The following is a 26270-nucleotide window of genomic DNA, read 5'->3' on the forward strand; positions in this document are numbered from 1 at the left end:
GATGATCTTCTAGGTCCTTTCCAACCTTGTGATTCTATGACTCTATGATTTGCACTACAAGACAAGCAAGCATCAGTCCTTGGCATCCAGTGCCTAGCCTAGCAAATATGTTCTGGTTGCCTAGGTACTTCTATTTTGCTACATCACAACACTAACTAAGCTGAAAACTCAAACTTCTAGATTCACATCAGAGAAGACAACAACCTTTCTCTTTATACAAATAGCACCAGGATGCATATCAGTTTGAAGACTGCAAGGCACATTGTCAGACTTGGCTGGAATGTCTTACCATATCCCCTATACCGTCTGGATTTGGTACCTTGTAACTTCCATCTGTTCAGGCTGATGAAAGATGGACTGCATGTGCAACATTCTCCTAGCAATTATGCCATCATTGCAGATGTGAAACAGTGTGTCATCTGGTGCAGATTTTTGCAAGCACAGCATGCAAGCTCTTTTTCATCACTGTTGAAAATGCATAACTAACAGTGGCGACTATGTTGGAAAAGAAGTGCTTTGTAGTTGAGAATTTGCTCTGTCAAATAGTGTTTTTTGCTCTTTGCATCTGTTGTACTTTCCATGGAAATAAATCGGAGGTATGACATTCGGAGCAACCTACATAGCATATACCAAGGTCCAATCATTTCTAGACTGCATCAAACAATTGTACATAACTACAAAAAAGAATGGATGTCACACTACGTCCTCTACTGTGACTCATGCGGCTGTTTGACTTCATAATTTTTTATCTGAAGACAGCTGTAGCTAGCTAGATTTTTTGCAGCATTCCAGTCACAGTCGCACACTAGCGTCTGGCAGCTTTGACTGGGTTAGATGAAACAGACCTTTGGAGCTAATTCCCTGTTATACAACAGTTCACATCTCATTCTTCCCTTTCTCGTGGTCCCAATCTAGCTGTAGTAATACTGCTATTCTTATTATTATTTTTAGCAAAAAACCTCACTATGAAGCTGGAAGTTTCCTCTATTCCTTTAAGAATCTGCATGGAGTATACCAGTTAACAGGTTTTTTTGTTTGTTTGTTTGTTTGTTTGTTTTGTTTTTTTTGTTTTTATTTTTCCAGTTTTGAATCTAGTACAAAATAAGCAGTGAATACTGAATACTACATCTTGTGAATAAGAAATGCATTAAAATATATTTGGCATCCCACTTGTAAACATGTTTACTAGTACTTCTGATCCTTTGAACAGTTGCAAGTTACAAGGAATCCTTACTGAACACAGCACACCAAGTAAAATCTCTACTGTTGGAACAAACAAACCATAGGGATATTCCCCACAGGGGAAAAACCCAGATGAATTAGTCAGTCTGTCAGCTTGAGTGTTTCAGGTCTATATCAGTTTACAACAAAACACACTTTTTCACAGAGGAATATTATTTCTAAATTACTATATTGCTTTACTAATTTCTTGTCTCTGAGACCCAAGCATGGCATACAGTACTGCCACTTCTGGTACAGAACTTCAGAGTTTAACTTTGTGATCTCTCATTCTTCAGTTATTCCCTAATGTTAGAACTCTTTTGAGCTTTCTCATTTCTCCATAACTCTTGTAAATGCCTCAATATTTTTTTTCATGTGAGATGACTTTTCCCTAAAGGGAGAAACATTAAAGCACACAGTATAAATGAGCCAAGCTAGAAAAGCAAGAAAAGCTTTTTCAAAAAACATAAAGAAAATATTTTGATCCTTTTATTCCTTCATGGAGAGTTTTAATGCCATCAGAAAGAAGGGGCCAAGACACACATCTTAACTATGGATGTGAGCTCATTTGCTGTCTGAATCCTTCTTTGTTTTTGGTTCAAAGCTTGCTTTCTGAGGCATTTCTTGCGATAAGATTCTGACTTATCTGGGAGATGAGAGGTGGGTGTTGTCATGTGGCAGTAGACATCACTGCGTGGACAATTTTACATTTGGAAGCATTTTTCTGGAGCTGTCTGCCTTCAGAAGAGAGTGCTCAGGACTGTTTATTGGTGGAAGATCTGGCCTGTGACAAATAACTCCAGCTTGTTACGGGAGATTGTGGGGTGATACCATGGTATCCTTTGAAGGCAACATAGACGTAGGCACCTCCCCTCTCTCTTATCTGCCAGCAAGGCCCAGAAGATGGAAACAAAAGGAGTTCCTGATGAGGAAGCCGGAAGCTGTCACTCCAAAAAGAGCTGACTCTTTTATTTAATAAATAAATAAGTTTGTACTTCCACTGGAAAGCATTACCATTGTCACCATTGTAACCATTATCTCCACTATCACAGTCATCCATCATCAACCAAACAACAATGCCCAACAACCCACCACTACTGAAGATCAATGAACCACACTGGATCCATGGTGGTGACTATCTCTCTCTTGCTCTCTATAAAGACTCCTTGCTTTTATTTCCTCTCTTTTCTAACACTTGTCTCCCCTTCCCCGTCTCCCTAAATGACTAGGATTTCTAATAAACTGGTTGGAGCAACATTTAAACCATTGTTTCTTAATCTCACATTGGGTGAGAATTAATATCAAAGAACCTTCTCTCCCTCCTATAAATTGGGTGACATAAGTCCCCATGGATTTAAACATTTTAAACATCATTTTTGCTCTCATTCACGATTTTCAGTAAGATTTTTACTTGACAAGAACATGACGGGGTTTGTAGCAAATAATTTTAAGCTACCTCTGATGAATAGTTGTTTTAATGAAGAATTTTTGTCCCACTTTCTTGAAGAAATGAGGTGCATGCCATTATAATATTTTTCATCTTTATATTTGTTCTTCCTAACTACTTTGAACATGTTGGTCATTTCTTTTGAATTAGTCAGAGACATTATTCTACAATTCAGCTAATTAAAATTGGCAATTGAATAAAGAAACATTATTGAGAAAAAGCAGTGATAATTTCTCAGGCACAGGGAACTATGTTAGGAGAGGGTCAGATTGGGTAGTCTATGTGGTGCCAGGATTTGGACTTCACAATCCTTGTGGATCCCTTCCTACTCAGGATATTCTATGATTCTATGGTACTGATTCTATATCTTCCGGAAGAAATTTAACAGTTAGCTAATCAGTACACTTGTTACAGCTGTTTATTAAACCCTAGATTTTGTTTGTTTGTTTGTTTGATTGTTTGTTTTCTATTGATCATAATGAGAAATGAGAAGGAACCTTGTGCAAGAGAGAGTTTTAAGGACATCAGCAAGGACCAAAGACACTCATGAGATGAATGATTAGGAAAGTGTAACACTTCATTAAAAAATCAATTTCATGATCTCTGCTTTTTGAGTAATGACTTTTCTTGGAAGGAATTGTCTAGAAGGTTGCAGCCAGAGGATTTAGTCAATAGCTCTATGTTGAGCTGGAGGCTGGCAATGTGCAGTGTTCCCCAGGGGTTCATCTTGGGTCCAATGCTCTTTAACATCTTCACCAATTACATAGATAATGGGATCGAGTGCACTGTCTGCAAGATTGTTGATGACAGTAAGGTGAAAAGTGAGGCGATAGGGCAGAAGGGATGCCATCCAGAGGGACCCTGATTAGCTCGAAAGGTGGGCCCTTGTGAACATGATGAGGTTCAATAAAGCAAAATGAACTTGGGTTGAGGTAATCCCAGTTATGTATACGAACTGAGAGAAGAACTCCATAAGAGTAGCCCTGCAGAGAAGCACTTTGTGGTTCTGGCTAATAAAAAACTGAAGATGAGCCAGCAGTGTGTGCTACCAGCCCAGAAGGGCAATGGCATCCTGGGTTCCATCAGAGGAGGGGTGACCAACAGGACCAACAGGGGGTGATTGTCACCCTCTATTCTGCCCTCATAAGGCCCCAGAGGGAGTATTGTGTTCAAATCTGAGGCCCCCAGTATGGGAAAGATATGGAGTTTTTGGAGAGGAGGGCCCTGAAGACGATCTAAGGGCTGGAGCACCTCACCTATGAAGATAGGTTGAAGGAACTGGGCTTGTTCGTTAAGGCTGGAAAATAGAAGTCTGTGAGGAGACCTGTGGGTGGCTTTCCAATCTTTAAAGGAAGTTTATAAACACGGTTAGATAGTGATAGGACAATGGGAGATGGTTTTAAAATAATGGAAGGGAGATTTACATTAGATGTTAGGGGAAGTTTTTTACTGAGTGATAAAGTGCTGAAACAGGTCACCCAGATAGGTTATAGATGCCCCACCTCTGGAGATGTTTAAGGCCAGGTTAGAAAGGGCCCATGGGCAATCTGATTTAGTACTTGATCTAGCGGCTGGCAACTCTGCCAGTGGAAGGAGGTTAGAACTTGATGATTCCTGAGGTCCCTTACAACCCAAGTCATTCTATGATTCTATGATCCTGCGATTCTATGATTCTATGATTACCTTCAGTAGCCATATTGTAAAAATACCATCAACAAATGAGAAGGTAACAAAGATCAGAGAGCTAAGCTATTACAATTTTCATAGTTTAAGTGCCTTTAAATGTAAGGATGTAAGAAATTGATATATCAGATGTTCCTGGCAGGTAGTGCGGATGTCAAAGACATCATGGGGGGATTTCACTGAGTCAGGTTATTAAATGACAAATGGCAGCAGATTTACCAGTGAAGCATAGTATCTTGAGAGAGGCATCATTTCCTGGTATCCACTGATCAAAAAAAGGGAATGCTAACTCACTCAGGGTCAAAGTGCAGCAATTAAGATATTTGGACTCCTTTTGTTCTGAGAAGCTTCATTTTCAAGATTGCTGTTGCATTTTATCTTCAATCTGAGAATGAAAAAACAACACCTGACAAAGAAATTGTGAAAGGTTTCTGATCTTGTGTTGTGACATTTACTTTGGGTGAAATCCAAATAAAAACTTTTTTTTTTTTTTTAATTGGTTCTAATCTTTAATGAAGAACTATTCCTTTCTTAATTTGCTGCAAGAGAACAAAAAGTCTGGAGGTAAAAAATAAGCATATGAAATGTGCATTTTCTTCCAGACCCCTGTTTTAGTGACAGCTGTTGAAATTGAATCCAAACCAAAATTAGAACTCGATTCACCTCAAAGCCAAAACCTAATCTCCTATTTGGTGCCATTCATTTTGCATAGCTGTACTCAAAGAACTTAAATGACTCACTAGCACATTTGCTTCAAATCTTTCTGGAAAGGAAGTAAATAGCAATTTTGAATATGCTTCCACTGCATATATGAGAGCTAGCATGAACAGACAGATGGATAATTGGACAGACAGGTAGAATTAACTATGATCAAAATAAAAGGTGAACAGAGAAAGCTGTCAAAGATTATGTCTGCCCTCAAAATACTGGCTTTGTGGAGAGACGCTTGTTTCTGTTCCCCTTCCCTTAATGTCCAAGAGTAGAAATTATTAGAAGAGATTTTATATTGGCTTGCATATGTAAAATCTATAACCATTTTTATTTATTTTATAAGCGTATATAAAATAAAATATATTATATTTATATGGTAGAAACTCCCTGTGCAAATAGTCATGTAAGTAATATATAAATATGAATCAGCATATATGCAATAAATAGAGACAGAATTTCCCTCTCTGATCCGCATTGCAGATATCCTCTCTATATTGGAGAAATGTGTTAGATATTCTGTAGTCATTTTGAGTGCCACATAGTCTAACAAAATTTGCATTAGATTTCTACAATTTATATGATGGATATAGTGGCAGTCGTTTGCTTTGTAGGCATCTTGCTCTTGGTATTTATTTATTCATTCCTTAATTATAACACTTACAATGTAGAGTTTTGTAAATTGAATGTTTCAGAATATGAACATTAAAATATACGTTGTTGAAGAATTTCTGTTCCGTTTAAATTAAAAAAAAAAAAACAAAAAAAAAAACAAACAAAAAAAAAACAAAAAACAAAGTTCTGCCATGTACTCATGTACTCCAATTACGACTCACCTTATTTCTGAAAGAGTTTGCAGGATCATGATTTGATCCTGCAGGATCTAAGGCATCTTTTTCCCCAGTTAACACTTTTCAGATCTAAATGAATTATGTGGGTTTTTTGTGCGTGTGTGTGTCAATGAAAGGGCATTACATTTTCAAACAGAACTTAGTTATATTCTTGGGGATTAGTAATTTTAATCTTCAAAACAGTATTTCAAGTATATAATGGAATATGTACATATTAATATGTTCATGAGCAAACAAAGATATCTTAATGTCAATTGATTTCAGACAAAGTTAATAGATTAGTTAAATGGAAAGCATTTCACAGGAATATTGGTGGTACCCTTGTGTATAGCTGGAGTTAACGATGCCTCAGACTTTGTTATCAATAATAATACATCTTACTGAAGACAGAGGATTTGACACTTAATATTTTGACTTCTTCATGAATCTGCAAGCAAATAATACTTTTTCCTTCAAGGCAATACTGCAATAAAATCTGGTGCAATGAAAAATGAAGGTCTCAATTTTCAGAGAGCTTCAGGATATTGGTCTGAATCCTTATTGTTTTAAAGTAACTTCAGAGTTTCTACAAAGTTACAGCTTTTAGTACAGAATGAAAGCAGGAGTCATTCTTCATCTCACATGAACTTTCAATTGTTTCGCTGTTTTTAAGTCTTGAAAAGAAAATATAGTCTGAGAATTTATGATGGGAATTACTCTTTTGGCATGGAACTCAGTTTAATTGTTTGCATGTGCATCAACAAGTGTATTGCAATTACTTCAACCTTTGGCTGCCTGAAAATTCAATACAGATATTTTGCTCTACTGAAATGTTATGCAGTAAGTCTTTTCTTCAAATGTAAATCTATACAGAGACTGTATACTCTTCCTTTTCCTTGCATTATGATTAAATGTTGTGACATGAATCTGTCATTTTCCGTTGGCCATACTTTATAGGTTATTTGCTACAAGAAGTTTCCCAGCATATATTTATTTGTGTGGAAACCAGCATTTAAGACTGACACTGCTCTTCTTCACAAAATGTAGTAAAAACCTACTTAATATACAACATCATAAGCACTTTATGAGAAAGAAAATAAATAAATTATAATTGTGCTTTGGGATGTAGTGAAGAAAAAAAATTGTATCTCCATGACAAGGGAAGATCCTTCCAAATAAAAGAACTACAGGAAGGTTTAAATACTGTAAACAACAACCAAGTAAGTCCTTCATATCATATTTTCAAACAAAAAAAAAAATTCTTACCTGTCTAACAAAGCAGCACAGGACAAAATTACAAAGAGGTAACCTGCTCTTAATAGAGAACATAAATAATAAATAGTTATATTTCATACATTTTTAGCTTGGAAGGATTTGCATTAAAATCAATTCTCTCAATTGAATACAGTCTAAAGGAGAACATACTAAAAACAAATTCTTGCTCCCTTGAATTAGACAAAAGTATGTAAAAACCTTGTGAGAAAGGAAGAGGTTGAGACCAACTTTTCAAAATTTCAACTTATTTTACTTTAGCAAAAAGTATAAACATATTACTTACAGTCTCCATTTCTTCCCCAAATCTGCCTCTGTCATCACTCATTTTTTTTTTTTCAAGTAATAGAGCACGAATATGTGAGAGATGTATATATACATTATAAAGAACTAATGTATATAAAGGAAATTAAAAATCTGTACTCCTTCTCCTGATTTATGCTAATAATTGGAGATTTCCTAATGGACTTAACCAAAGTAACTCAGATCTTCAATAAATTTTCATTTTTCAGATATGAAACACTGATATAAAATTAGAATTATAGAAACATAAGGAGTAATAATTAGTAGTGACAATTATTATTTATAGGACACCATGAAAAAACATGAGAAGTTTAGATTCTTAATTAGATAAAGTCTTGGTGATTTGGTGAGGATAACAAAATTTTATGGGTTTTTAAGAATATCACTAATTCCATCTTATTCTTCAGTGGAAACAATGACCATGATGGCTTAACAAGGGCAGACCATTCTAATCTATGACAAAATTTATCTATTAAAAATACAACTAGCTAATATCTATTCAGGGTGTATTTTCTACTTCTTCATCATTCACTTTCATTCATTCATTCATTCGGCCTATAAATCAAAAAGAATTCTTCCTTCTACATCTTTCATTTTACAATTCTCTTCAAGGTAGTTTCATAGTGCTGCTTCTTCCAAATATAAAATTATTGTCCTTTGCTAGTTGTGAGTGTTCCCAGAAGACTATGTGTAGTACCTTAGGCAGCAAGACAGAATTCATCTGACAAGGGAAATATCATTCAGCAGATGATGTACGTTATGATGTTCTCAACATTTAGGAGGGACAGCAACAATAAAAGGCAGCAGTTTCCATTCCTCTGCATCTGTACAAGTCAGCTGTCATTACATTCAGCTATAGTAACAACAGCCTCCTGCTCCTGAGCTGCAGGTGAGGTATATTTTTCTCTATCAACTTGTGTTTGTACTCTGCTTTTTATTTAAGGTAGTGTCTCACTCCAATTTATTGGAGAGAGAGGAGGTTCTTTACTCGACATGAGATTAAGAAACAACAGTTCAAATGTTAGTCCGACCAGTTTATTACACATCCTAATCAGGGAGATGGGGAAGGGGAGGCCAGAGACTATTATGAATTAGAGTGATGGGGTAGGGAAAGCAGGCAATAGAAAAGATAGGAAAGGAGTAAGAATTGCGTAAAGTGGGGTCAGTCACTACCAGGATCCAGCAGCATCCTGCTGCATGCCGTTCCGATGGTCCAAGGCAAAAGCGCAGGGGGAGAACAGAGTGACCAGCCTTGGGCAGCAAGCAGGTCCAGGAGGAAGCAGCAGGTCTCAGGTATCAGGCTCAGGAGAGTCCATCAACATCCAAGCATCAGCTCGTGAGGCTTCTGATGTCAGAGACCTCTTCTTCTTCAGCACACAGGCATCACATGAGGAATCTATTGTCAGAAACCTATCCTCATGTTTGTTAGTCTCTTTTTTTATCCTTCTGCCAATGTGGCATTCCTGGGCGCCTGGGTAAGAGCCATGTGCTGTACCCCCTGAGATGGCCATCTTCTTCTAGATAAGCCCACACAGAAGACTGCTTCATGACCATTAAGTTGCGGCTTCTCTCTCTCTAGGTGCCCCTGGCCTGCAAATCTTCAGACAAAAGATTTTCTTCGACCAGGACTTGCCTGGACTTGTCCATCTGTGTCCTCAACAAGCTTTGAGACAATGGTGCAAAAGAATGATCTCATCAGTGATATCTCTTTATCTTCTCCTTCAAATTCTAACTCAGTGGCAGCACAAAAAACACAGCATGAGAATTCGGGAGAATAAAAATCAGCTTTGTTTTCTCTTCAACAAAAGGAAACAGCAAGAAAACAACACCAAAGTTAAAGCAAATAAATGAAATGAAATACAAAGCTGGCTGAGTAGGGCACAGTGCTAGATAAAATATACAAGAAAACAAAAAAGAAATCAAAAGCTTTTAAGAGACTCAGTTAAAATGTCAGCATTTTCTACAGTATAGCATAATAGAAAAAAAAGTTACAGGCATACCTCTGCAATCAGTTGATGAACAAGGCCTTTTTTTAAGGAACCACAGATAGACAAGTCTTGTATAGATCTTCTATTTATTTTCTTTCAGTGTTTACATGTATTCTCTACCACAATAAAAGCTGATCATGAATATTTGACTCAGATGAGAACTACAGAGCAAGAACAAAAGAAGCTCACACAAGAACTGCCAATAGATTCAGCTAAAGCTAATCGAGTGATTGAGGAATGTAATGTGAAATGAGAGCAGCCAAAGCAGGCTCTTGGAGATGGATTCTGACTCAAAGATAATAATTTCTTCCTTAGTGTTCTCCTCTCACAAACGTAACTCCATATCTTCTCTGGATAAACTGTAAAGCAGAAGAGAATACTGTACACATCTACACATACGTACATACATATGTAGTAGTAGATCTTGCAACGTATTAGTACATTTTATCAAACTGAGACTGCTGTTTCTATAAGTGATTGATCTAGTTGTGATTTCTAAATGTAGACAATGATGTGGAACTTTTCTCCATCAGTGTCTCAGCTGTTGTTCTAGAGCCAAATACTGGTATCTGTGATTCAAAGTCAATTTACTGAAGCTATCTTGAGTTGCTACCATTCTTCTGGAGAGAGATCATATTCTCTAGACTCTAAATTTCTTGTAGCATTGAATTTCTAGAGAAATTTTAAAGCACTCCTAAAATTTTGGGGTTTTTATTTGTTTGCTTTAGTTTTGTTTGGTTGGTTGTTTTGTTGTTGTTGTTGTTTGTTGTGCTGTTTTGTTTTGTTTTTCTGTCATTATAAAATAAGATTTCAAATATTTGAAAAATAAGACATCCTTTTGAAGTGTCCTTTCCAGCATAGCCAAAGGTTTAAATGCTTCTTTCAGATGAGGAATTTCCTTCTCTGTATACAGCAACTTTTTCTCTGAAGGACGTAGAAAAGAGACAATACACTGATGAAGACTGAACTGTATTCCAAGATTTCATTACAGATGTACATAGGTCACTCCAAAAGAAATGCTTCCTATTTCTATGGAAACTATGACAGATGCAAAGAGCACAATAACATTATTTGATAGAATTCTCAGCTACAAAACCCTAATTTTCAATGTAGTCATTACCATTAGCTATGTATTTTCACCAGTGTTAAAAAAGAGCCTGCATGGTTCCCTCATAAAAATCTACACTAGTGGAGCAGACCCTCCATCACTGTCTCCGCTTCAGAAATGCACCACCCACCACCTCACTGTGCTCACATCCACTGTTTCATGTCTGTAAATGTTGCGTAAACATCTCCTTTCTTTGATTGTGACAGTTTTCTTAAATGATTTGAAATTGGCCTTGCTTGTCATTTTCCACTGGCAACAGGCAATCAATCCTGTTCGGCAACTTGAGCTTCCATAAAAGTGTTAAGGACTGTGATGATCATATAACCTTTTTTAATAAGCTCAACATTACAATGGCACTTAGGCTTCATTTATTCAGGAACTGAAATAACTTAAGCCTTGTTGATTAAAGAGTGACGTGATAGACTTTAGACAACTACATAAGGACTGCAGTGTATCATATATCACATATACTCAATTTCATACCCGTACATACGATCATTGTCTGCCTGGTTCAAGTACCATTTGTTTAGAGCTTATAAATATTCTGAAAATAAATATCATGAATTGCAATTTGCAGATACAGTAAAATTCATTTGAATTACATGCATCTTGTTCATTATGCAGTCTTAATGACATATTAACTCTGTTTAACATTTAGCTCAAATGCTTGTTTGCATTTTATGAGCTTACAATCAAATAGATCTAAACTGTTACATCTCAGGTTATCTTCTCTCATTTTCTTTAGTTTTTTGGGTTTGTTTTTTTTGTGCACATGGAAGAATCCTTACAGAAATAGTATATAAGGCTTTGTTTTTCTACATTTCTTCCTTGTGAACTCTGAAAAGCATTCTATGGAGACTACATTGCTGGCAAAATCTAAAAGCTACTTGTTAACAAGGCATCTGTAAAAGTGACGATAAGGGGATGATACATATTTTTGCTTGACAACACTTCTTTTCAATTTAATAAAAGCAAGAAAGTGCATCTTTAATTGCCTTAGGTGCTGTGAATAACCACACAAAATAAGAAATATCACCTCTATTTGAAGGTTCCTTTTTAAAAAAATAATAGTTTTATTTTATTATAAATAAGAGCAACTACAGATACACAATGCAGTATGTCAAAGCCCATTGTTACATAAATCCTTCTGTGCTGTGCAAAGCTTTCTGCACTGTAGGACCATTGGTGAGCACAATAAAATGTTCTCTATCAATCTGTGTCACAGCACATTGTTTGTTGCCTTCAGTATAGTGTATAAGCCAGCCAGAAGGCAATCTTTTTTCCTGTAGAAACATAACAGCTGTGATCCAGACTCTGTATTGCAACTGTCAGAAGTTCAAATAAAACATGGATACTGGATGACACCTACAATGGTTTGGGAGGAGACAGCAAAGCCTTTTAACCAACTCTGCTTTCCATGCCAATTTGCGAGATTTTAGAACTATCCAGAAACATATATATGTGAAAATATTTCATTCTCTCTACAGTATATGGATATTTCTGTTATCATGTACATAATCCACACGCACTCTTTTACTTGGGATAATGTATTCCACCTGCAATCATTGTAGTTATGTTTGTAGTTTAGATACATTTAAACACTTTTTTTTTTTTTTTTGGACAATCCTACAATGCCTCCAGAATTGCACATCAGTATTACTAGTTGTTTAAATAGATGTAGAAGATAGCAAGCTCGCTAATAAGACTTCTTAAACTAACATTATTTTTCACTTAGGTTTCACTGCATTCACTGCACCAGGATGGGAAGAATGAGGAAAGTTAACTGTACGGTAGGCACTTAAAATTTCATGTGATAAATAAATACTTCTGTTGATGAAAATAAAGGAAAAATAAAAACAATATTCATATATGCCTCACAAATCAAAATAAAACAAAATGTAAAACAGTAGCTACATTGTTTGTTGTCACATAGACTGTTCAGGTTGCCTTTTTATGGATTTGATTTAGTGAGCTATAATCACACAGCTGGAGCATTACTGAGCTCTGTGTACCCATAAAAAGCTCAAGGAAGTTTAAAAAAGACAAATTTATATTTATAGAAGAATCACACATGAATTAAATATACCTATACAAATAAAAATTGTTTTGATCACAGTTGAGAAAATTATGATTTAGTAAAGCTAATTTTTGCACATATTACTGAGTTTGGAGAATAGAAAGGGTAGCCCTAAAATTTGAATATGTATTTTTTTTTAAATATATATTTTTAAATACAATATCCTATATCATGCTCACATTTCATAAGTAAAGTAAGAGAGAAAAAAAGAATATACACCTCCAGAAAGTGATTAAGAGTTCTCACAGGTCTCACATTCTAGGTCAATTTTACAAAAGCACTTTTCACCTAACTGTAATATCTAATCCTATAAGGGACAAAAAAGTGTATTTTCTCATAGACAACTTTAGACATAGGTACGCTGTGCATCCACAGTTCACAGATTAGGTGATTTGCTCATTGTCATTCATCACACATAAAAAATAGGTCTCAGAAATCATATGGCATCAGACCCTATGCTCCCTAGAAAGCTAAAGAATAGATGACGTTTTCAGATTGATGAAGATCAATGAAGTTTTTGAACCTCACGAGTAACTTCACTAGCAACCTAAGGACATGCCCGGAGAAAATAATGTCATCAAGGTCATTTGACTACTTGTCAATTTGCTGAACTGAAACCCCAAAAGGCATTACTCCAGAGATGCACTGCCAAAGTGTGGCAGGTAATGCTTCTTGTAACAGCTGCAGTGCTTCCAAGGAATTCCTTTGATTTATCTGTCCAATTACTTTTCATCTGGTGTCTGAGATGGCACTTAGAACACACCATGCATAAGCACTACAAAGTCTTTGTTAAAGACAGTACTTCCCTTCACTCTGAGTGATCAAAATCCCAAATATTTTGACAATACTTTTCAATTAACTTGAAAACCTTTCTGTGAGTAGGAGTCCGGGAGGCCTCTGTGCTCCTCAAGCAAAAAAAGTATAATCAAAACATAACATTTTTCCCAGCAGCTGCTGATAAACTGCATGTCTTAGATCCAACAAACTCAGAAAAACCTTTTGCAAAGGCCAAAGCTTATTCTTCACTTAGAGGCTACGCTGACATAGTTTGGAATGAGAAATTAAACTAAGAATGCCATAACATTAAATCTGTACTTACAGTCTGCCAAGAGGCCAACTATCTTTTCTATATAAACATCTCTCAGTATTTATGTATGCATGCTTTATGAAACTGCATCCAGTGGGAATATTAATTTACATGAATGTTTACTTTAAAAAAATACACATTTAAATGCACTGTTTTTAGTTGTCAATCTATAACTAACTCAACAGAATCAAATCATGAGATGCATGAATTCATCTTAGTAAACATGTTATCAGAAGTGCAGGATCTGTTGAATGGGACTCTGAGCAGCCCAATCTAGGGGAAATGTCCCTGTCCACAGCAGGGATTTGGAACTGGATGGTCTTTATGGTCTCTTCCAACCCAAATCATTCTATTATTCTGTGATTTAGCATGTTTATCGAGCAAGGTTGGATTATTGTGTGTGGCTCACTTTTTAATTGGTTAATAATTGTGCTAATTAATTTTCAAGGCTGAATACTTTTTTTGCAGGAGAATATGAGCATATTTAAAATGTAAATTTAAAACCAAATTTTAGGTCAATGTGTTTTACTAGGAAATCTCCAAGAAACCTAATTTTAACTGTCATACACTACAGACATTATGGACATCTTCAGTGTTAGATGCTATCAGACTGTAAGCATTTTTCCCATTAAACTCTTTAAAATGTCAGATTGGAATTGAAAAATAGAAAAAAAAAAAAGCACACATTAAAATGGAAACTTTTTCCTAAGTTAAAGAATACATTTTAAATCACTAGTGGAAAGTTAAGTAGGCTTTTTTGTTTTTTATTTTTTATTTTTTTATTACACCATACGAGCTATGCAAAAAGAGGAACAAGAAAGAAAGTGGTGCTCATCTACATACTATCTTTAATTCTTGACACTTATCTTGCTCTAAATGTAGTTAGTAATTCCAATATATTTAAATATTTGTTGATCACTTCTATTTCAGTTCAGTGGGATTACACTACATTTTATGCATCATTAAACATGAGAACACACTGTTGTCTTCAAAATGAAGACTGATCTACATACAGAGAAAACTTGCTGCTTGCTCAGCAAAGGCACCAACACCATTCTTGACCATTTCCTTGGCTGTTTTCCACTCTAAATGAGTAGGTTGGTTGTTAGGACAATAAAGTTTTCTTACATGTCCTAATGATGTGATAATGCAAATGACAACAGTCCTGCACTAAGGGCTTTCAGTACCAAGCTCAGGCAATCCTTTTGAGTGTTCTCTAAGCAAAATTTCTCCACCTGCCCACCCTCTGCAGTGCACTGCTATCCATGTTAGAGGAAGAGGCAAAACATCCACATTGAGAAGCTGCAAATTGCCTCCTAGAATGTTAGATGGAACTCAATTTTTAATGCTATGTTAATATGCTGAACTACCAACCATGGCAGGTGAAAGATAGCCATTCCACCCATTCTGCAGCCTATAATGCAACCATGTAGTTGAGAGCTGAAATTTGCTGTCTTTTAGCTAGTAAATAATGCAGGACTATAAACTAGAATACTTACATTCATGATACTTTGGTTTGGTTCAGCTAAATTAATTGTGGCTTCTTCATATCAGTTCACATTTTTTGAAACAGCTCATTGAGCTCATTTTTTATTTCAACCTCTGTCCTAAAATTACAGGCTTGGATCAATAAGAAGCTCAACAGGCTCTCCAAATAATTGAAAAAAATAAATTCCCTTTTTGAAAGTACAAATTAGCATTCTGCAGTAGCAACAACAGCAGGAACAAAATAGTCAAGAAAATGTCTTTTTGAATTCTGACCTCCACAACTGCTTCCTACTTTTTTCTCTTTGCCTTTTTTTAAGTAGTTAGAATTTTGCTAAAATAGCTTGCACAGCTGTGACATTTTTTTTCACAAGAGAATACATTCAGAGCACTGGAAGGTTTCCTTGCTTACATCATCCTCCATGAATGAAGAACCTTACCTTATTAAAGGTTTGTAATGCAAAATTAAAGAAAAGCAAAAATCATTTAACTCTTCCATAGAACTTTTCACTCTGTCCACTTGAAAGTTACGTTTCTTCTCAAGGATACCAACTAAATTAAGATTCATCAGGTATAACAGACCAATATCTCTTAGTTTAAAAGGTTAAAAACCATTTACCAATACAAGACATGGTGCAGACTACATAAATAACTTATTGCTGCTGGTTTACCGATTGAGGAGATAAATATTTGATATTCAAATATATAACTGTGAAAGCTGTAGAAAAAGCAGGAGTTATTGCTATTGTTTGTTTTCACAAACATGCAGAAGTTCTTTTCACCTATGAATGCATACAGAAGGAAAAAGTATTACATTCCTGTAAGTATCACACAAACAGAAGTCCTTGTGTACTTGTGTATGAAGAAAATTTTACTAAAATTCACAGGTGATGAAATAATGCTGAAGGAAATGTTCTTGTACCATCTTGAAATGAGATCATAAATTCTGAAATAAATTAGTTTGGAAGATACAAGAACAGTTTAACAATTACAGTTGAACAGTGGGGCGCGATATGATTATGGTGGAAATGTTTGTAAGCAGTTAATTGCCAACGCTTGACTGCCTTGGTTGGATTGCTCTCTTTGCAAGATGAATTGATAAAGAAAATACCAAAGTTGTGTACATATGAATTTGTTCAACAATGCTTTGTAAACAGCAAGATATTGAATATAAAATTTATTGTGTAGTTCACCAACATTACCCATTTCACCTGGGAGGTGCTGAATGCTTTTTTTGTTTGTTTGTTTTTCGTTTTGTTTGTTTGTTTGTTTGAAGAACCAAGACAGAGGAACTGTGAAAAGGAATTGAGATTTTCCAGTGTCATTTTCTTACTCAGTATTTTTATCACAAAGATCACTGGTTCTGTTAAGAGAAATTGTATCCGAACACAAGGAAGGATTCTAGTTGGGTTAAGGTCCCAGCATCTGATATTGACTTTATCTCAATACAAAGAGGACACAGTGGTGGCCTTAGATTTAGATAAGCAGCTATCAACAGTGGGTTGTATCAACCAGTGGTAATCATGTTTCTTGAAGAGCTCATTAAAAGATTGTTAATGTCTCTCTGTGTTAGTCAAAAGAGCAGGAAGAGCAGTGAATATGTAGCTCAGCCCAAAATGGGAAATAAATCCTAAACAATAGATAAAGATAGCAACAGGCCTGAGTTCATTTCAACCTACATATTCTTTCCTACTCAGCTTTTTGATGGTAAATTTATAGAAAATGATACTGGGAATTGTATTTGTACTGTGTTCTAACCACACCCTGTGATTGCTACATTCTGCTTGTACAGTACTTGCAGTACACTGCTGTATACATTGTAAATATTGATTTTCTAAATTAATATATTGTGTAATATTAATCATTTTCTAATAAATAACTACAATATTAAATATTACATCGTCCATATTTGGAATGTCTAAAAGTACCTGGTCAGAAAGTATTGGACTCTGATGTTTTTCTTTCACTCACAAATTCTATTTAAAATATAAGAGTTAATCGGAGAAATGATTTCAGCTATCTGTACATCCAGTACAAAATCCAGTAAAATGCTACATAGAAACAACCAAACCTCATAAACATCAGACAGAAATGCATGTCAATTGTTAAGCATTGCTGGTGTATAATTATGGGCAAAGATTACAGCTGAATAATGAAGATGTTATAAAATCTGCTAGCTAGCCAGCCAAATGAAGAAGGTAATACTTCTGGGAAACTTCTTTTTAGTGACCAAGCATGCAGTGCTGGATAAATGGTGAAATGATACATTCTGCAATGTCTCAGTTGGTTAAAAGTCATGCTTATTGCTTTGTCTTTTTAAATTAAATTTGTTTTACAGTAGTGCATATGAATAATAAAACAAGTACTAAAAAAAAAAAAGCCATAAAAGACCTAATGTTTGGAACTTTACTGTTCTTCTCAGATGGCTTACAATTTGCATCAATTTACAGTGTTGTTGGTGATGCACGGATATTTCAAGCTTAAGCTTAATGTCATGCATAGCGTTTTGCAGGAAACCACATAAAATATCCTTAAACTCTTCACATTGGTATCCTTCCCCACAGGTCCTATTCCAGGATTTTTTAACTTTTTATTTGGAATGATAAGCCAAATAGTATTTTCAGCATTTCAACATGAATACCACCTGTCATTTGGAAAGGAACACCACGTGCCTATGAAGAATAGCCATTTTGGAAATTTCTAAAAATGGACAAATAGAAGTTCAGTCCACAAAAATACTGCATGGACTGTAATTTTGAGGCAACGTACACATGAACTCTAAGAACTTTTCTCAGTACTGATGTCAGATTGCCAGAATGTGACCTTATCTTACACCTAATAGAAAATCTGCTATAGTTGCTGAGGTATGTCTTTCTATTTTTACTATAAATAAAGTCTCTCACACTGAAATCATGGCAAATAATGGAGAAAAAATCTTTTGTTATTAATTATGAAGGTGAGCAGAATCTCTCAAATTCAGGATAAATTTGTATACTGCTTTACAGTCATGCATGTTTCATTACACTAAATTCAGAAAATGATATCTGACACGTGATGAACTCCATGGGTAGTCCAGTTAAACAAATATGATCTCTCGTGAAGTCCCATCTGGATTACTGCATCCAGACCTGGGTTCCCCGGTACAAGAAAGACACAGAGCTCTTGGAGTGGATCCAAAGGAGGGCCACTAAGATGATCAGAGGGCTGGAGCACCTCTCCTACGAGGAAAGGTTGAGGGAACTGGACTTGTTTAGCTTGGAGAAGAGAAGGGTCTGGAGGCACCTTACTGTGGCCTTCCAGTATTAAAGGAAGCATATAAACAGGAGAGGGAATGGTTGTTTATGAGGGTGGATAGTGATAGACAAGGGGGAATGGTTTTAAACTGAGACGGGGAGATTTAGGTTAGATATTAGGATGAGGTTTTTCACACAGAGGGTGGTGATGCACTGGAACAGGTTGCCCAAGGAGGCTGTGGATGCCCCATCCCTGGAGGCATTCAAGGCCAGGCTGAACGTGGCTTTGGACAGCCTGGTGTGGTGGTTGACAACCTTGCACATAGCAGGGGGTTGAAAGTAGGTGATCATTGTTGTCCTTTTCAAAACAGGCCATTCTATGATTCTATGATCACTGTCATATATAATCCTAACAATAGTCAGGAGTATTTTCAAGATCTGACATATAAGCATATTAACATTTTTAATCTATTACAGAAATCTAAGCATATAAAAATAAACTGAAAGTATCATTTTGCACAATATTTTTCATAAATGATATTGGATGAATATCACAGCATAACTTGTGAAATTTCATTATTAACTGAGGAGCATAATTAAACTCAAGATTGAAAAACTATACAAGGATTTATTGTGACAGCCAATTTTTGAATAATAATATACTGTATTTTCAGAACAATAGTGAAAAGAGCTCTGTTTCCCCTGAAAGAAATTTAATTAAGAGTGCCCTATATTGAATCAATTTCCAAGACTTTCAGTGATTCGTAAATATATTTTTGCAGCATTTCATATTTTATTGTACAAGTTGTTGATGTCCAGTCCTTTAAAGTGTTGATTTTTCTCCAAAATCTAAAACTCAAGAATAAAAATATACCTCAGGTTTTACATTTAATCAGTGCCAGCTGTTCAGTTCCTTATTGTTCTGAGAAAACTGCACTATCTTCGCATCTGAAAGAAAGTTGAAGTTACTTAATTTGGAAATACTAATCTACACCTCTTCAAGAAATTGCCTCTTTTTAGATCAACATGGAACAGAAAGCTAGAAATACTACACTGAACACAAAATAGAGGTTTAAATGTTCATAAGGGACATTTCATGGAGTGATCATTGAAGGTTATCAAGCATTATTAAGTCTTTTACTACCTAAAGAACCAATTCCAAATCTTGCAAAGAAAAACCTTTTGCAACTCATAAGCCTTAAATTAATTTCTGAAAGTCATCTCTACATTTTTCACAAGTCTGTGAAATATAGTTCTTTTTCATCTAAATATCTGAATACTAATGACAGTTACTTATGTTATTTGTTTTTTTATTACTTTCATAAATTTGTAATTTTTAAAAATACCTTATCTTGGAAATTCTACAAGGTTTAGTTTTTTTTGTTTGGTTTTGATTTTTTTGATTTTTTTTTTCTTTCTTATGGCTAAGCACAAAATGAACTAGAGAGTGATTAAAAAGAGACAGCTCAGTGATCCTGAAATCAAACATAATAATGACTAAAACAAATACGGTGAATAATTCACATGTAGATTCACTGTGTTACAATTGACAAAAGTTCTTTGGAAAAAAAAGTCTTTCACAGTTCTTTGTGCAATTAGATTATCTTTAGAAAGACAGGAATGAATAGCTTCTCAAATGCTTCCTTGAGCGCTGACAGCTTTCAGTCCTGACATCTTTTCTCCTGTTTCTTTAAATGACATGTCAATTTCCCAACTCTTGGCAGGTATACGCTCATACAGTCATCAGTGAGTCTTTGGCATCCCATTTTTCCCTGCCCCTGTCAATAATCACTCCCAAAGTTGGCAGATGCTGATGATTTCTCCTTTGCTTGCTTTAAAATAGCTTATCTCATTTCTATGACTGGATCATGTTGCATTTTCTCTGGCACTCTTTGTAGCATGGGAATCCTCTCACGTCATTCTTTACTAATGTCACTCTACTGCACAGCTCTAATGAGCTATTTAATTTCCTGATTTATGATGACTGTCACTACCAATGTTTTCAATACTTACCAGTAAGCTGATTCCCATAGACACAGATACTCATTACTCAAGTTTTATTATGAGTGGCTGACTGTTTGCAGATGCAGATACCTGTTTTTCATATCTTCAATTGTTCTGTGAGTCTACAAGTACCTGAACAATCATTTGCCTTAAAAATTTAGTGGTAGACAGAATATTCTACAAGCTAATAATTACAATGGTCTTTGAAACACAGACTGGGAGCCTATATATTTTACCAAATTTCAAAAATGTTGACACAGGCCAAGGCATGTAACTAACATAGTTTTTGTTGTGAACACTATAGCTTTATAACTCTTTAATTCTTTTAAGCAGGTTGTTCTAAACTTAAAATTACATGATATTAAATTTTACATTTATTAATTGACCTATGGACTGATGCAATGTATGCAAAAGAATAGGCTGAGGATTCACAAAACACAGTAAAAAATGGGGTTGCTTTTTACTTTGAGAAATATATTATATATCATTCTTCTGGGCAGACTGACTGTTCTTGGCCTTCCACTAAGGTTTTCTTTAGCACCTGATTTAGAAACATACACATTTTCCATAAGATAGAATTAAGAGCTAAAAGCAGTATTTCCTTGATGTCAAATATTTTACTCAAAGAATCAGAAGAGGAACATTGAGAAGATATTAAATAGGAGGAATTTAATTCTGGTGGAAACAGATCCCTGAGCTCATAAATTAACGAGATCAATTTTAGGATAGAAAATTCTTAGTTTTTTTTTTGTTTGTTTGTTTTTGTTTTGTTTTTGTTTTTGTTTTCTTTTCCATCTGAAATATGTGTTTACGAAAAAAACAGTAGTTTTGGTATGCTTCTCAGCATTGCTACAATCTTGTTTCTGTTTCATGGTTTCCATACTTGCGTCAGAAGTAGCGGAAGTAGATGTGACTCCACTGTGACAACACCCATCAAGCCTGCAGGCAGGACTTCTTTGAAAAGGATGCCTTGCATAAAGCTTACATAAAGAGAAATACTGACTCTGCTATACAGACTGATAAAGGGTTGGTATGAGCCTTCTCTTTTTGGAAAGTGACTTAATTGCAACCACGAAGTCATTTAATTTGTTTGGTATTTTGTTTAAACTACCAGATCCATTTTCTCAAAAAAAAACCATAAACAGAATATGCAATCAAAAGTTGGCTCCAACTTTAATTATACATACTCATTCAGAAAAAGAAATGAAATATAAAAGTTCCTACTGTGATTGTTTCAATGAGAAATGCTATTTTGACTCATTCATAGTTGATATATTTTAAAATATTACTTTAATCAACCTATGTAAGTCCACACAAAACAGTTCCATCTATCTCGGTGTTCTTTCATTAGAAGCTAACAAAATGGATGATGCTCAAAGGAATCATTCCTTAAAATGCATTGTTTTATCTATATTCTTTCCACAGTTAAAAATTGTTATTATGTTTTGAATAACTACTGGCATAAAGCAAATATCTTGAAAGAAGTCATCCTAATTACAATCCTTAAATTGAATACAGTGAATGTTATAGTTACTATACTATGAAGGACAAACATATGAATAATATCTAGACTTTCAAAAAATGCATTGACAGTTTGATTGATGAGATTTGGCCACATTGCTCTGGAGAACTGCAGAGAATACTGTGTAATTACCTGATAATAAATCGACTGGAAATACCAAAGGAACTGCAAGCGAAGTCTGCGGTATTAGTCTAGTCAATGCCCACATTTCTACTTCTATTGATTTTTAGAAATGATCATCTGTTTCATCTTGGGCATGACAGTCAGCATGGGACTGAACCTGTTAACTCAGATAATTTCTTGCTAAGGAAACAATGAAGTGAAAAATCTCTGTCACCTTTAATCAGCATTTACTCTTCAGTTTCTACACAGGAAGGTGTTAAGCCAAAACAAGAGTGTATGGGAACTGCTGCATCACGGCCTGAACCTCTGATTGACCACCTGAGGCGAGCAATGAGTCAGCCACGGGAGCACAGGTGAAGAAAATTCACCTGTGCTGCCGAAAGGGGTGGAGCCTGGCTCCATCTCTCCTAGGCCCATTTAAGAGCTGGTTACCAGCGGGGAAGGATCTCTTCCGGAGATTCACTCTGCTGGAGTTTTATAAGTGAGCCTAGGATATGGATAAGTGTCCTATCTTTTCTGTTTTGGTGTAGTAACTATCAAGCCAAGCTCTCTGATATATCTCATAACTATAGCATCTTAATATTCATTGATTGTACACAAGAGATAGCTCAAGAGCCTTTTCGTTTAAGAAAAATACCCTGGTTTGACAGGTGAATTCCATTCTACTTCTCAGACCTTTATGAGGTACCATGTATTTTTTTTTTTTTTCTATATAATTTAGATAATATATATCATAGTAGCACATCAATATAATAGAAAAAAGTGTTCTTATTTTGATTTGAGCAGTGCAACTAGCTATTTAGCTGAATATGTGTAATATGGGTGTTGAAATGTTTTAAGTACCACAGACATCACCAAATTTCATGCAAGATGTGATTTTGTAATGCTGTATTAACATGGTAGGGATTTAAAAGCTATTTGCTGTTGTCTTGGTTGTTGTTATTATTATTATTATTATATTTGTTAATCATATTGATTCCAAAATAGAATGATATATTTCACCTTCACCAGCCCTAATTTTTGCCAAGGCTCAGGAAGCACAATATCAATTCTGATAACTGGGCAACTGTATCCTGTCCCTTGATAACAGTCCTCCTACACTGTGCTGTTTTATCAGAAATTCAGTGGAGTCTGAATTGGTATCTATAAAGACAAGACTGCTTTTAGATTGGGTTAAAGTCAAGCAGCACTCTTTTTTTTCTGTGTGTAGATTTATTTATTTATTTTACTTTGTTCCAAATCTCACATGGGAGATTTGCCTTCCTATAATGTCCATTCTTTGTCTTTATTCATTCTTGATTCTAACAGCCTTCAGATCATATAGTAAGACATTACTCAGCCATTTGCTACAAGCGAAACAGAACAACTGTTTGAAGAAGAACATAATCTATATACTGGAGAAAAACCCAGGGAAATAAAACTCTAGGAGGAGTTTACAGGCAAGGGAAAGATACCCAAAGGCAACAGTACTTAATGCAGTAGCCTGATTTCAAGAATTCCTTTTAACTTTTTTTTCCTTTCTGAAGACTTGAAAAACAAAATATTCTCAACACAGTACAGCCTAGGATTGCTGCATATGCTATAACTTTGGTAAAGTAACCATTCAAATCTCAAGAAATTCAAGTAGACCAAAAGCCAGAAGCTTATTCTCTCAGTCTCTCTTCTTCATCAGCCTTGGAAGAATACTGCTCTTTAAATGAAGAAGCATGGATTGAAGTTTTGTCACATATACAAGTAGGATATCTTTTTCATTTAGTTTTCAAGGTAATTATAGCATGAAACATTGATCATGTGAATGCAGCACTGAGTAGAGTTGTCTGGTACCACTGTAATAAATCCTTGCTTTAAGATTTTCTATCTCAGGTGTTGAAATGCAATTTGGTTGCTACCTGACACATGCGAATTCAATGTTTGGAAGAATGGTTTATACTGGCTGTGAGGCTGTGACTAAGATGTTATTCGTTTCTTTCTAATTATTTATAGGCTCATAAAATGCATTTTCTCCAGAGGATTTCTTGTTTGCAACTACAAACACACACAAAAACCAGCTATATTCTATTTCATAAGAAATACAACTCTTTGTGTACAGAATTCTGCCTGCTGTTTTTCATAGACGGTAGAAAAACATCTAATTAAATATGCACAATGATTACTTTTCCTTATGATAATCATTATTTTACTGAAGATCTTCAGATACAGTTCCATATTGTTAAATAATTAAAAAAAAAAATCAAAAATCCTGAGAGATTTAAAAAGTTTTATTGACTAAGATCTTAGCTTCTCAACATTTTGAATTGTATGACTAGATACCTATGGTTTCAATTTTTAACTGGCATATTTGTTTTACTACTTAAAGTAATATATTTCTGTGAGTTTTTCATTTATTTTTTGACAAATAGTTAGCCTGTTGTTTTTTTTTCCAAGGGAAACATTGTCAAGATGCTTTTTTCCATGCAGTGAAGTTTGTTTCACTATGGGTAGAAGATACTATTTACAATGACATGGAGTTTATGTGAATAATAAACTGTATATTACAACTAATGAATATTACCATAGACTCTTATAAGGATTGTCATTAAATTCCCAACAGGTCAAATTAACCCAACTTCATTTCTGCTACAATTATTTTTGACTGTTACTACAAAGGGAAATGGTTACCAAAGTAAGAGAGAGATACTAAAAAAAATTAAGAGGAATTTTTTTCTGACTAATGAAAGCGCTTCACTGAAACTGCTTTTGCAAAATTAGATCTGGAAGACATAAATGACGCATGCATATTGCTGCTTTTATTCCTTTAGCTTCCATTTATTTTTTTCCCATCTAAAGACATGGAATGTACATTTTCTCGGTGTTTTTTTAAATGCCAAAGTATTTTTTATTTTAATCAATGTGGTTTCTGTTTGGTTAGCATTTTTGTAATAGTACTTGCATTTTTCACTGATGAAAAGGGATTTTTACGTATGTACATAAAACTTTATGTGAAGTGTGCGATTTTTCAGTGTAAAGTAAGATATGCTGCCAAAATCAGAGCCTTTGAAGTTAGTTAGGCACCTAAAACTGCTGAAGTTAAGTTTTGGAATTTGTCAAATGCCAAACTATATCTGCCAAGTTAAACTTGTTGAAGCTCTGCATTTTATATTACAACCAAAAAGGCTTTTACATACATGAAAATAGCTCATTCCAGTGAAAATTTTGTAGAAAACTTATGGGTTTCTTATAGCTCTAAAAGCATTTCTCAACAAACTGTTTACATGCCAAATAAATCATCAAAAAGATATAAATAACTATTTGTAAGCAATTTAAAAGTGATTTAAAAAAAAAGAAATGAGTAAGTAAGCATATTTTCAGGTAAATTTCAGTGAGAATATGCTTTTCTAATTAGTGAAGGAGTTGACAGAATACCTTTTTGTACTTGCTCAGGTAAATTAGACATGTTACATTTAAAATTGACTACTTATATGGAACTTTATTTACTGAAATATGGATATATGTAGTTTATTTAGAAATTCACCTTTTAAAATTTATCTCCTGCAGAATAGTTCTGAGCAGAAACATCTAGAAGGCACACAATTGCAGACAAGATGGATACAGGAAAAAAAAAAAAACATAAGCAAACAAGCAAATCTTCCTTTCTTTTTTTTCTCATTTAATTTATTTTGACATTTATTGATAATCTGGGATGGGCTGGTAATAAATGTTCTGTTAACAGATATATTCAGGTTACTGCAAAGTAAAATTGCAAATGCTTAAATGTTCTGGAACACAGATAAGGATAGGATAGAATACATTTGACTGTAGCCTGTGTGTTAAAAGCTCTTAATACAGCAATAAAATTTAATTTTTAAATCATACTTAGACTCTGAACAATAGTTAGTAAACTATAGTAAAAAATAGTTAGACTGACAGATAAAAATTGACTGATATTGGTCTTGCTTTATGCTTTACCTTTCTTTGAGAATTCCCTCTTTCTAGTAGGCAGGATATAAATCAAGTTAATTCTTAGGAATACACAGAACTCATCAAAGTACTAAAACAAGTATACAGCTGAAAATGTAAAGAAACATCTTGGAACAGAAGCAGGGTTCAAAAACATCTGGTTCTTGTGTACCAGCTTGTGCTTTGCAAGTACTTTGCAATTTTTGTCATGAATTTTCTTGAAAAATGACAGAGCATCAAGAG

The 26270-nt window shown here is 34.8% G+C and overlaps 1 protein-coding gene across 21 annotated transcripts in view; it reads left to right on the forward strand.

Annotated features, from left to right (window-relative positions):
- LOC116216438 (uncharacterized) overlaps positions 1-24108 on the forward strand; it is a 48274-nt gene extending 24166 nt beyond the window's left edge. For 15 of the 21 annotated variants that reach the window (XR_014882342.1, XR_014882341.1, XM_085220408.1 and 12 more), the window contains 2 exons: positions 12296-12350; positions 17774-18184. Coding sequence is in view for 3 of the 21 variants with exons in the window: in XM_085220409.1 (XP_085076535.1) it covers positions 12296-12343 (48 nt within the window). In the remaining 18 variants the exon portion in view is untranslated. Of the gene's footprint in view, positions 1-951; positions 1026-9043; positions 12426-17773; positions 18185-21341 lie in introns of those variants that run through there. The other 6 variants (XR_014882343.1, XM_085220402.1, XM_085220420.1 and 3 more) reach the window with 6 other exon arrangements.
- The last annotated feature ends 2162 nt before the right edge of the window (positions 24109-26270 follow it).

This window comes from Meleagris gallopavo, chromosome 3, assembly GCF_905368555.1.
Source record: "Meleagris gallopavo chromosome 3, MGAL_WU_HG_1.1, whole genome shotgun sequence".
NCBI classification, from domain to species: domain Eukaryota; kingdom Metazoa; phylum Chordata; class Aves; order Galliformes; family Phasianidae; genus Meleagris; species Meleagris gallopavo.